The 12,441-nt window shown below is 50.6% G+C and overlaps 3 protein-coding genes across 3 annotated transcripts; 2 read left to right on the top strand and 1 right to left on the bottom strand.

The window, feature by feature from the left end:
* Positions 1-308: 308 nt before the first annotated feature.
* Positions 309-2,768, top strand: LAESUDRAFT_731331 (MFS general substrate transporter). The gene is made up of 12 exons (XM_040910024.1): positions 309-519; positions 582-622; positions 702-835; positions 894-953; positions 1,038-1,188; positions 1,247-1,292; positions 1,346-1,867; positions 1,928-1,991; positions 2,046-2,068; positions 2,119-2,176; positions 2,234-2,351; positions 2,404-2,768. The coding sequence occupies exons 1-12, from the start codon at positions 423-425 to the stop codon at positions 2,476-2,478; spliced, it is 1,389 nt and encodes a 462-aa protein (XP_040759078.1). The 5' UTR covers positions 309-422; the 3' UTR covers positions 2,479-2,768.
* A 357-nt stretch (positions 2,769-3,125) lies between these two features.
* Positions 3,126-4,532, bottom strand: LAESUDRAFT_664142 (uncharacterized protein; the record flags this gene model as incomplete). Its single annotated transcript, XM_040905097.1, has 8 exons — positions 3,126-3,441; positions 3,494-3,534; positions 3,587-3,654; positions 3,708-3,727; positions 3,794-3,902; positions 3,959-4,037; positions 4,100-4,255; positions 4,311-4,532. The coding sequence occupies 8 exons, from the start codon at positions 4,530-4,532 to the stop codon at positions 3,126-3,128; spliced, it is 1,011 nt and encodes a 336-aa protein (XP_040759079.1).
* Positions 4,533-6,363: 1,831 nt separating this feature from the next.
* Positions 6,364-10,732, top strand: LAESUDRAFT_745459 (acetyl-CoA synthetase-like protein; the record flags this gene model as incomplete). The annotated part of the gene is made up of 18 exons (XM_040911374.1): positions 6,364-6,661; positions 6,719-7,057; positions 7,121-7,281; positions 7,355-7,486; positions 7,536-7,589; positions 7,644-7,726; positions 7,784-7,809; positions 7,869-7,978; positions 8,037-8,195; positions 8,251-8,269; positions 8,319-8,469; positions 8,529-8,586; positions 8,640-8,899; positions 8,953-9,478; positions 9,533-9,566; positions 9,625-9,768; positions 9,820-10,073; positions 10,138-10,732. 18 exons carry the CDS (start codon positions 6,364-6,366, stop codon positions 10,594-10,596), a joined length of 3,267 nt encoding a protein of 1,088 aa, XP_040759080.1. The 3' UTR covers positions 10,597-10,732.
* Between the last annotated feature and the right edge of the window lie 1,709 nt (positions 10,733-12,441).

A 12,441-nucleotide genomic window follows, 5' to 3' on the forward strand; every position in this document is an offset into this window, starting at 1 on the left:
TACGACTTCACAATATGGGGCCCTATAATGCAGGCTGAAAAAACGGACGCCACGCACCTCTCCATATGCATGCGTGGCAGCCCCGGTGACGGGAGTGTTTGGTGGGTGGATTGCAGATAGAACATGTGTGAGGTCATCTGTCACAGAGTAAATCGTCACAGTCCCAGCAAGTACTTGATCCGAAGCTTCAATAAGAGTCGGGCATCAGATTCCCACTCACATGTGACATTTGAAATGAACGGAAGACCGCTGCGTATGGATCTATTTTACGCATTGCGACAGAAAGAGGTGGGTGAAACGATTTTACGCAGCCACCATCCCATCAGCCGACGCAATCGGAATGTACACGGCCCTTTGACGCTCCAGGGGTCCGCTGCCAGGACGCACTTTGTGCACTGTCGCTCCCTTGTTTGACGACCACGATGAAGCATACGAGCGAAGACGAGGTTGTCATTCAGAACCCTGCGCCCAGCACGGACGATCTATATGTTTGTGGCCCTTGGCGCGCCTGGAGCACGGGTGAGTGATACGCGCACTTCAATCTGGCCACGTCACATTTCTCATTGTGGCGTACCTACCAGTCTTCGGGGCCTGGTTACTACAGTTTAGTGTCGTTGGATACGTGAGTTCGCCCCACTCACTCACCGAGAGATCACTACGATAGCATACCAGCGCAAAGGTCATACTAATGACGATGTTAGATGTCCGCGTTCGGGGTGATGCAAAGTTACTACTCCAAAGACATCCTCGCGAACGAGTCGGCATCTTCAATCAGTTGGATTGGCAGCATACAGCTCTTCCTGGACCTGTGCTTGGCGGCGGGAGCAGGCCACTTGTGAGTAGTCTACCAACATCACATTTTCCGGACGTCCTCAATTCGTGTTGTTACCTAGACTGGATCGAGGCTATTTTAGACATTGCGTGGTATCTGGAAGCCTCATCTTTGTTTTCTGGTGGGTGTTTATTCTGGTCAGGATTGTCAATTCAGCGCTCAGCTAGTTGTACTGTAACTCTTCATGACCGCTGCTTCACGCCAGTCTCTTCATGTTATCCCTTGCCCAACGGGATCACTACTATCAGTTCCTACTCGCACAGGGATTCGGGATGGGAACTGGTGTGGGTTTGATTTATCTGCCGACGTGTGCGATAGTGTCACAACACTTCAAGCAACGCAAAGCATTTGCTATGGTGAGGATGCTCAGTGGAACACAGCTTGGTCTACCGCTCACGTTATCATGCATGGCAGGGTCTAGTGGGATCCGGCGGTTCGCTCGGTGCTGTCGTGTTCTCGAGTGCGTGATGTTCGTTCCTTGAATACTGTGTCGTCTTCCTCACCTCTCAACAGTCTCACTGAACTATCTACTGAACGGGAGTTTGACGTTTGGCTGGGCAATCCGAGTCACGGCGTTCATCGTGACTGGTCTCCTTTTGCTGGGAAACCTCCTCATGTTCAAACCCACGACATTAGCTAAACATGACGTACAGAATGCCGAGTCAGAGCAGCCTCGGGGTGATTCCGCGGACATCACAGATGAGAAGAAAGAATCGCCTGCAAATACGCCTCCCACTCTTCAGAAGGAATCTAGTAAAGACGAAGGCTCATCAAGTGCTACACCTGCTCGTGTGCCATTCTGGGACACGAAATACATCCTGTTTCTGATCGATGGCTTCTTGTATGGTTTGGGGATGTGGTTCCCGTCATACTATGTGCAGCTATACGCTGAACAGCATGGGATCAGCGAAAAGCTCTCCTTCTACGCGCTCGCGATCATGAATTTTGCCAACATGGTTGGCCGGATCTTGCCCAACTGGCTCGGAGACAGGTTTGGTGTGCTGGATATCTACATACCGTGTGTCTTAGCTTCAGGTACGTGTGATTGCATGTCTCCGCGGAAGCAAGCGGTGACCTCGACTTTTCGATAAATAGGTGGTATTGTGTTCGCGACGTTTGGTTGTTCGACGCCGTATGGCCTTGTGCTCTTTACGATATTGTACGTCTGCTCTATCTTCTTCCAGTGTCAGCTGCTCAGGGCTCTTTGCTTCAGTTACGGTTTCTTCTTCGGAACGGGTATGTCTCCGAACATTCCGGGACCTATGTGCCCTAACATTCAGTACAAGGTGTATCATTGTATCTACCGGTCGTCTCATCAATCAGCAAAGATGGCGTCGACATTGGGTGTGTACCTATTCTTCTGTACTGCAAGACTCAGTATGCTGACTAGGGCGCGACTAGCAAACGTATGGGCATATCCCTTTTCCCAGTAGGCATAGCCTCGCTCATCGGCAACCCGATCAACGGCGCTATACTGGGTCAAGATTACATCTGGTGGAAAGGCGTGACGTTTGCCGGCGTGAGTGATACCGTAATTGCAATGCGTGGACTATCAAGTTGATGACCTGCAGGTCACGATGCTCGCGGGAGGAGCGATACTTGTACTCATCAGGCTGATTAAACTGCGAGAAAAAGCTTCAAGGTAGCTATGTGGTTCCTTCACAGACCATGTGCCACCACACGCTGTGTATGGATAGATATGTTTTTGGTTACGTTGTGTCTTTCCCATAGGCCAAGCTCTATCTCTGCTCCCGAATGGCTTTCCCTTCGACCGGTGGATACCAGGGAGGCCGCGGGTTGATCAGAAAAATGTTCCGTTCTGTTGAAGTGCTTGGCTTCCCGGGTGAGGGTACCACCGAAGAGATTACGTGACGGTAGCATTTGTCTGATTGATATCTTCAAGCGAAGTATCGGCATACTCCATCGGTGTGGGAAGCAGAGGAGCCAGTGCCATACAGTTGACCCGGCGGGGCACCGCACGACTCGAAATACGCTGGTATCCCCGCACCCGCACAGATTTGGTGCCGTTGCAACTGGGGGAACGTGCATTAGTTAGGGAGCAATCATAGCATGCATGGGTGCATGGTGGGGACATCTATCCATCTCTCGCAGAGACGAGTACAATTCATGGTTTGACGTCTGCCCTACAACTATCGCGTGCCATAGCAAGAAATCGTAGCAGATACCGTATGGGACATTAGAATCACAACAAGTAAGGTGAAGCTCCCAAGAAAATACACCAGAGCGACGCTCCCATCACCTATCCCAACCGAGGCACTCGCCTCTGCCGGCCCTAGCACACCCTGTCGCCATTCGGATCCACCTTCTTCGCGGGCAGCTCATAGTCTTCCTCCTGGTCGATGACGGTCGTGATGTTGACCGCGAGCGGACGCATCGCGAACGAGCTGGTCTCCCCACTGCGGTGGCCGCTCACAGCGGATACCGTGTGCCGGGTGGTCGTCTTCTCGGAGGTCTGTGCCCAGCCAAGCCCGACGCGCACGTTGATGAGCATGAACGCGATTCCGCTCATGGATGGCCAGGTGTCGACGGCTGTGAATTGGAGGTTCGAGCCGCTTTGATAGGAGATGAAGAAGAACAGCGTCCAGGAGCTGTGATGGGACTTGATTAGCTCACGTTGCGGTGGATATGAGGAAGGCTTACGTGTATAGAGCGGCACTTTCGATGAAAGTTGCCAGTACGCCCTAAATGAATGATCAATTATCCGCTCTAGCTGGGATGAGAGAAATAGCTCACCATGAGGTTAGATCCGGAGTAGCTCTTGACTGATATGTGCGATCTCCAGACGCGGAATGCGATCATGACTATTCGGCCATGAGCAACCGGTTCTTCATTGAAGCAGACATAGGTCACTCACATGTGCAGTAAACGTTCGTGCTGTTTGAAGGATACGTATCGGGTGATCAGCACATTTGTGGCGGTTTTCAAGGGGAAAGGACTCACCATAGCGTGAACACACAATCACTTGTGATCCAGCGGCCGGCCGCAGAAACGAAGACATTCTCTCCAGGATAGTATTGCGTGAACTGATATGTGATGCCGACCCCACACGCTGAATAGTTGCAACGTGAGATGCACGTCCGGGGACGGATTATGAAATGAACTGACCTGTCAAGCCAGCAAGTGTGCACAGCGGAAAAATTGTCACTATTAAGCGACGGTTCCAGATAATCCAGGTACGATAAATCTACAATGATCGAGGTCAGATGGTCGACAAAGTGATATGCGAGCCGATCATAGTATACATACAACCATCGAATCACCAACCACCAGAGTGGCCATAAGGAACCCAGTCTTGATGACTTCGGTCAACTGCTTAAGGTTGCCGTAGAAGTCCAGAGGCTCCGTGCCACCCTCATAATAGATGAACGCTTTGAAGGAGCGTGTTACCGTAAGGGCCCAATGCTTCACGGAGCAGTTCAGTCGAAAGCTGGCGCCTAGCCATAGCAGTAGCACGTACAGCTGTGATCGTGACGCTCAGAATCACTGCGCCTATGAACATGGGTGTTCGGCAGAGCGCGCGGAAGATCAATCCGGACGTGGCATTGCGGCCCTGCAGCTGTCGTTGTCGGTGGACGAGCAGGTATATGGAGGACACCGACAGGACGAAGAAGATGCCATAGAAGAAGGCCTCCATAGACACCGTGGCGAGGTTGACCGAGACGAGGGGCTCCTGCAGCATGGTGAACTCGAAGCCGGCCGCAGAGGGATTGATGCAAAGGACTTGGAGCAGGGACCTGCTAGTACTATAGTGCACGCGCCATGGTCGATGATATGAAGACTGAATCGACGTCAGAACAATACTCCGAACGATCCCTTGATGCGTCGGATAGAGCGGTGCAACGGGTGTGTCGGCAGTGTGGAGTTTAGGTGCTGGCCTAGAAGTCGGACACCATGAGAACGACCGTCGTCAGCCCATAGAAGATTTCCCAAGGGGGTACGGCATTGCCTCGCGAAGTCATGCTTTCAATTCTCCCGCGGAGTAATCTTGGACGTGTCTAGCGAGACTGACTGCTGTTAGGCACAAGCTGCCAAAGTAGGCGAATTCAAGGAATATTCATAACTAAATCGATGTGACCTACGTATCAGGGGGTGAACAATCATGGATCATGGCAATCAATGAGTTGATAGCCGATCACGGTACCCACGAGGTCAGTCCCTGTGGAGGACCGGTACAATCAGGAGGCCAAGAGATGAGACATCCTGCCGCAAAAACAACGTCAAAGTCACAGAATACCTACACAAAAAATAGCGGTAGAAGTTATGGTCCGAGGCTAGCATATTTTGAGCAGTCGTCTCCAAGGTGAGGTGAGAACGATTGGCTGAGACGAGTCACCCGCGCACAGACATAGGCTGCCCAGAAAAGGTTGCTCCCGGCAAGACTTACTGCTTCCATGATATTCGCGCATGCATCGTCGATGCGACCACTTTGGATGCTCCCAGCCTTCTACTACCTCGAGTCGAGTTGCCGTGGTTCCGGTGCTTACAAGCAAGCGCTGACTTGCGTCCGCGAATAATCATTTCCGTCTTTTCCGGTAATGTCGTCGCTCGACAAGACCTCGACGGCCGCGTGCCAAATACTTGCGCTTCAGGAAACGAGGATCGTATTCATACAATGTGATGCCGAACAACACACAGCACTTGTGTGTCAGTGGCCTATTCGCCTGGTGCGCGCCTGTGCGATGAGCCTCAACTTCTGCTTCCGCTTCATTTCTGGCGATAGCTCAAGACTGGCGATAGCTCAAGAGATGCATCGATAATGTTCGATACGCTGGCGATCCAGATATCGTGAAATCACATTCATACCTGCATTCTGATCAGGTCGAGCATGGAAAAGTCGCCAATTGTCTATGCATTTTAAACTTCAAGGGAGGAAGATCCGGAAAACTGTCTGACCGCTGCAGGATCTTCTGAGCACGCGATGCTCGTGCACACCACTGACACTTGCATATCGGGGGTTCCTTCTGTGCGTTTCAAAATATTCGCACAAATTTTATCTGCTACCATCACAACAGCGAAGCACATCTGTATCCGTGTTCTGATGCCGTGATTGTCATTTGACCCATCCATCAGGTCTCAAAACAGCCTCAGGCGTTCCGTGTTCTCCTTTGGCGAAATCATGATGTTCTCACTGCTGGCTTATCATAGTCGCGTTTGATGCTGACCTGCTGGTAAGAAGATCATGCGAGGACCGCGAATCAAACCCTGGGTACCGCATCATCTTCGAATGAGCTCTAGATTCACTTGACGGCCGAGGAAGCATTCTTGTCAGCTACATATACCGTTCTCCCGGGTTTTCCGCACGCTCAAGTTTTGGCTGCTTTCTGTCAGCAATCGCGACAGAATATGCATATGCTCGAGAGCCGACGCCAGCTTCAGACGCTCTATCAGAGGACTGATGAACCATTCTAGTTGAAGATAGAACGTGGCAGTTTCAGAGTGCACTGACGCAGTGTCACTCAGGACGAGTATATACGGCCTGTTATTGCATGGATACCTCAAGGTAACCAGCCATGCACCCACGTCGCAGTCTCCCGAAGCCACCCCAAACTCAGGCCCGCACCAGCACGACGTTCTGTCCACCACCGTTGGATGGCTCGTTAACGTTGCCCGAGATCTTTGACTGGCATTTGGATCACACTCCCGACCATCGCTTGTTTCTCTTTGCAAAAGATGACGGGAGCATCAGAACTATTTACTGGCCTGAAGGAGTAAGAGCCATCTATGCAGGTGCCAAGGTCATCAAGGATCATGTAGGAGCAAACGTCCAAAACGATGACGTCCCAATCGTAGCCATACTAGCTCCCTCAGGTCATAACGCAACTTCACTTTCTTGTAATGTATACTCACTATAAGCATACGACGCAGATGCGATCCCATATTTCACGATGACGATGAGCATCATGCGCGCAAACTGCATCGCGTTCCCCATCTCTCCACGGAACTCGCCTCTCGCCGTGGCGCACCTGGTCAGCAAAACCGGCGTGCGCCACATCCTTGTGGGACGCGAGCAGGCCACGACGGACCTCGCTAACGAGGCGATTCAAATCCTCAAATTGCAACATCCGTCCGTGGCGTTGCCAGAATTGTCCCCGATGCCCTTGTTAGAGGAGCTGTTCTTGCCACCCGAGGAACAGCTAAGCGGTGACCTCGTAAAGTACAGATACAGAGGCCCGGATGCCACCGCGATCATCTTGCACTCTTCCGGTAAGTCAGAGAATGCAGGTGATCTTCTGAGAGTGTGACATTGACATTGATGTGCACTATCAGGGTCGACTGCGTTCCCTAAGCCCGTCTACTGGACAAACCACCGCTTTCTCCAGCTATGCCTCATCCCGTACTTCGGCGAACGCGACCTCACAGACCAGGTTTTCTCCTTGCACGTGATGCCGATGTATCACGGCATGGGTATATTGCAGTTGTGCTGGACTGTACGCCAATCTCGCATCTACCTATCACTGAATCACTATGTCCTGATGCATGTCAATGTGTCATCTCGAACAGGCCTCGTCCGGTTTGGTCATCAGCTCGTTTGAGCCAAAGTCGCCTGCTCCGGTACCCACTCCCGATGCTCTCTTCACGGCAGCAAAGGCGACTAATAGCGACATCATATTCTGCGTGCCGTCGTTCATCGAGGTAATCCAGTAATATTCAGCTTGTCGTGCTTGGTTGAGCCCAGTTTCAGGCTTGGTCTCGCAATCCTGAATATGTAAAATGGCTCTCCACTCGCCAAGGGGTGGTACGTCTTCAGGATGCAGACACATTTGATGTCCACTGAACCTTTTCGGAACAGCTGTTCGGCGGTGGACCCCTAAACAAAGAGGCAGGCGACTACTTGACGTCCCAGGGAGTGTCCATCTTCATTCTATACGGCTCGTAAGTCGGTGACGTATGGAATACGAAGAGTTGAATTGATCGGAACCTCGTTCGCAGGACGGAAGGTGGTATCATGAGTTGCATTCTCCCTGGTGCGTTGTCTGTTTCATCATGATGGCGCACCGCGTAAATTTCGATAATGTTTGTCCTCCAGAAAAGGTTGGATATGACTGGGACTACTTCCGCTTGCCCGATCTCGTCACACCGGAGATGCAGCCCTACGGGGACAACACGTTCGAGTTCGTCATGGTGGTACGTGTACCGCTCTGTCTCCCAAATTGGTCGTGGTAGCTGAGACCGCTGAAAACAGTCCAACGACTTTTGCAGGCCGAGCGTTCTGAATACGAAAGTGAACGGCGTGGATGGGTACGCTACTTCGGACCTCCTGGCACCTCACGCGACGAAGCCGGGATACTGGAGGATCTTTGGCCGTACCGACGACCAGATCATGCATAACACGGGCGAGAAGGTCAGTGATTCTGCGTGCGAGGAAACGGTATATTGACTCATCGTTTACTTGTTAGACGAATCCGGGGCCTCTGGGTTAGTGAGAGTCCAAAATGCAGGGATGATCACTGATATCGTCCCGTAGAGAACATGCTTAACCAAGATCCGCACGTTCTTGCTTCCGTCATGTTCGGTCGCGGTCGCTTCCAAGCAGGCGTCCTTGTAGACCCGAAGCCGGAGTACAAGTTTGATCCCTCAGATCAGAGCAAGCTGGCCGAGTTCAGGAATATGATATGGTACGCACGATTCAGCGTCTCCCAGCACTTTGTTGGTTCTTAAGCACTTATTTTCATAGGCCTACCATTGAACGCATGAATGCATATGCCCCTCAACATTCTCGTCTGTTCAAAGAGGTGAGTTGTGAAGTGCCATATCTTGGTGGATGTTAATCGAGCCGTATACGAAGATGATTTTGGTATCAAAGCCATCGAAGCCGTTCACGTATACAGCGAAGAACACAGCACGACGTCAAGCCGTGATCGATGATTACGAGGAGGAGATCAATGCGGCATACGACTTAGTGGAGGAAAGCACGCAATCTAGCATCCCGCCTCCGCGTCGTTGGGACATTGTGACTACTACGAAATTCGTGAGGGCCGTGGTCAGCAAAATATCGGTTCATCATGTACAAGATAGTGATGATCTCTTCGAGCATGGATGCGATAGGTGCGGTACATCGCGCAAGTATGACGCCTGCGTACGTTGACAGCCATGCTTAGTCTGCAGGCTACCTGGATCCGAAACTCTTTGCTGCGCGCGTTGCGAGAGTCAGCGCAACTTGACACGCGCACGATCACTGGGAACTTCGTATACGACCACCCTACCATAAATCGTCTCGCTGCGTTCATCTTATCCCTCGCATCGGGGAGCAGTCACAATGTTGGCTTCAAGGACACACGAGCTACGGCAATGCGCGCCATGGCTGCAGAGTACAGCGGGCAGTTCCCAGCTCGTCCCATCGATGCCAAAGTACCTCGCCCAGAAGGACAAGTCGTGTTGGTGACTGGCACCACGGGCAGTTTGGGCTGTCACCTGCTGTCTCGTCTTGTCTCGGACTCTGAAGTCTCGCGCATCTACGCACTGAACAGAGCTGCCAGGGATAAAACATCGCTGCTGGATAGGCACCGAAATGCTTTACGCGCTCAAAGTCTCTCTGCCAATCTGCTAGAATACGAGAAGTCTTTTCTACTTGAAGGCGACCTTACCGAGGATAATTTCGGTCTCCCTTTCGAGGTTTATGAAGAGGTGAGTTGAAAGAGTTGTGACTTCGCTGTAGCAAGCTTTCGAGCCATTCCATAGATGCATCGATCTGTGACGCATATCATTCACAACGGTAAAGCCAGTTCTATCCAGCTTCATTGAAGATGACATTGACAATGTCCCCATTCCAGCTTGGCGCGTAGACTTCAATTTAGCCCTGACATCGTTCCAGTCGAACGTGAAGGGTGTTAGGGCCCTAATAAATTTCGCTCTCACGTCTCCTTTGGCTGAAACCCCTCGCATCATCTACACTAGTTCCATCGGTGTCTTTCAAAGTGAGTTCCTTTTAACCTGTTATAACGCACGAAGTGTCTAATCGAGCCTAGACTTTAATGAGGATGCACTGCAACTCGAAGAACCTATTGAAGCGGAAGCCGCCGTTGGATCCGGCTACTCCGAATCAAAGTGGGTATCAGAACACATACTATATGAGGCCGCGAGGAAGACGCCTCTAAGCTGCCTCATCGTCCGCGTGGGTCAGCTGTGCGGAAGCATTGACGGCGCATGGAACATCCACGAGTGGTTCCCATCGCTAGTGGAGAGCACTACGAAGTTGAAATGCTTCCCGGAAGACCATAGGGTAGGCCTCCTATCGATCACAGGACGAGACAAGTCGCACTCATTCAAAATCGTTATTGTCACAGGTCGTCGACTGGGTTCCCCTCGATGTGGCCGCACAGGCCATGGTGGAGTTTACCAAAGCCTCCCACGATTATATAGTAGTTCATCTCGTGCATCCGCACCCGGTATCATGGTCTTCAATTGCTAACAGCCTTTCTCGCGAACTCTCAGTGTCGTTGGTGGAGTACACGGAGTGGCTGGCACGGCTGGAGAGCCTGCTGGATTCGTCCCACAGCGAATCGCTGGAGGAGGTTGAGGCGCTCCGCGATATGCGAGCTCTCCGTCTGCTTCCATTCTTCAGAGGCCTGGCCAGAACGCGTGGTGGGAACGCTCTGGGCTTCCCGGAGCTGGCGGTGGAAAAAGCGAAGAACCTGTCGCCGACGCTCGCGAACGGCGCCCCATTGACCGCTGACGATGCTGTGAAATGGCTCACCTACTGGCGTGGCATCGGCCTCCTACCTACGTTGCGAACGGGCCTATGATTTCGTTCACTCCTAGTAATTTAGGCATACATATACAGTGAGCCACAAAACTGTTGCAATGTTTGCAACAGTTGCATTGTTTGGCTTATATCTCAGAAACCAAAATAGTTAAATATGCAAACATATATATCGTTAGAAAGCCTATGATATGAGCTTTCAAATGGCACTTGAATAAAGTAAATCGGCCTTCTGGTTGGTGAGATACAAAATATTCTTTACAAAAGATGCATTGCAACAGTTTTGTGGCTGACAACTCTGAAGACAAAAATACCCCCTTGCAGAAGTTTGTTTGCTTTAAGGTTTAAAGTTTGGATCATGTGATCTTTGTTGAACTTCAACATGAGTTGATCAACACTCAACAGACTGTTCAACTTCAGTACAACCATCATGAAAAAGGTTTCTGCTACTCAGACTGCCCACATTCTCTCCCTGCTTGATCAAGGTCATTCTGTCAGACAGATTGCTCATCTGACTGCAGTCCATTACTCCACTGTGTCCAGAATTCGCTCTGAGCATTGTCCTAACATGCCTACATCTGGTGGAGGTCGTCCTACAAAGCTTAATCCTGGAATCATTCGCCATGCTACTCGCCTTCTTACCACTGGACAGGCAGATACTGCTGTTGAAGTGACCAGACTTCTCCAAGATGTTGTCAACCAGCCCTTTCATGTGGAGACTATGCATAGAAAGCTCAAAAGCACTGGTCTGAAGGCTGTGGTCAAGCATAAACGTCCCCTTCTCTCTAAGCGTCATAAGAGAGAAAGACTGGACTTTGCTATTAGCCATCAGCACTGGACTGTGGAGGACTGGAAGAGGGTTATATGGTCAGATGAAACCAAAATCAACAGGTTAGGATCAGATGGGAGGAAATGGGCATGGAAGAAGCCAGGGGAGGGACTCAGTGATAGGCTGGTAGAAGGGACACTCAAGTTTGGGGGAGGAAGCCTCATGATGTGGGGGTGTATGGGCTGGGAAGGGATTGGATATGCCTGCAAGATCGATGGCAAGATGGATGCTGACCTTTATGTTTCTATCCTGGAGGATGAACTTCAGAATAGCATAGAGGAATGGGGCAAAACTGTGGAGGATGTGGTATTTCAGCAAGACAATGACCCCAAGCACACCAGCAAGAAAGCCAGGAAGTGGCTAGAGGAGCATGGGTTTAAGACTATGATATGGCCTGCACAGTCTCCAGACCTCAACCCCATAGAACACCTCTGGCACCATCTCAAAAGAAGGCTGGCAGCATATGAAAATGCACCTAGAGGAATTACAGAACTTTGGGAGAGGGTACAGAAGGAATGGAATGGTATTGAGGCTTCTGTCTGTCAGAACTTAATCAACAGTATGCCAGACAGGGTTAAAGCTGTGTTGAGGGCAAAGGGAGGGTACACAAAGTACTGAAATTGGGGATTTTTATATCTAAAATTGTCAGCCACAAAACTGTTGCAATGCATCTTTTGTAAAGAATATTTTGTATCTCACCAACCAGAAGGCCGATTTACTTCATCTGAGTGCCATTTGAAAGCTCATATCATAGGCTTTCTAACGATATATATGTATGTATATTTAGCTATTTTGGTCTCTGAGATATAAGCCAAACAATGCAACTGTTGCAAACATTGCAACAGTTTTGTGGCTCACTGTATAATAGAATAGAGAGAACTCATTGGGAACCACAGGCCAACGTTTATTCTGGTCGTCGTACGCATGAGAGACAAGATTCATCGATCATCGGTCGACAGTATCAACGCAGCGGTAACAGCGACACGTCTTCAACAGCATATATACGGTAGATTCAGCGTCTCAACTAGTCACAATGCAACACAACAACCATGGCTTCGT

Source organism: Laetiporus sulphureus (assembly GCF_001632365.1).
Source record: "Laetiporus sulphureus 93-53 unplaced genomic scaffold LAESUscaffold_62, whole genome shotgun sequence".
Taxonomy (NCBI): domain Eukaryota; kingdom Fungi; phylum Basidiomycota; class Agaricomycetes; order Polyporales; family Laetiporaceae; genus Laetiporus; species Laetiporus sulphureus.

Coding starts and splice junctions, on each gene's coding strand:
- LAESUDRAFT_731331 (XM_040910024.1), top strand. CDS start 423: ATGAAGCATACGAGCGAAGACGAGGTTGTCATTCAGAACCCTGCGCCC. Junction 520..581: donor TTGGCGCGCCTGGAGCACGG/GTGAGTGATACG, acceptor CGTACCTACCAG/TCTTCGGGGCCTGGTTACTA. Junction 954..1,037: donor AGCCTCATCTTTGTTTTCTG/GTGGGTGTTTAT, acceptor GCTTCACGCCAG/TCTCTTCATGTTATCCCTTG.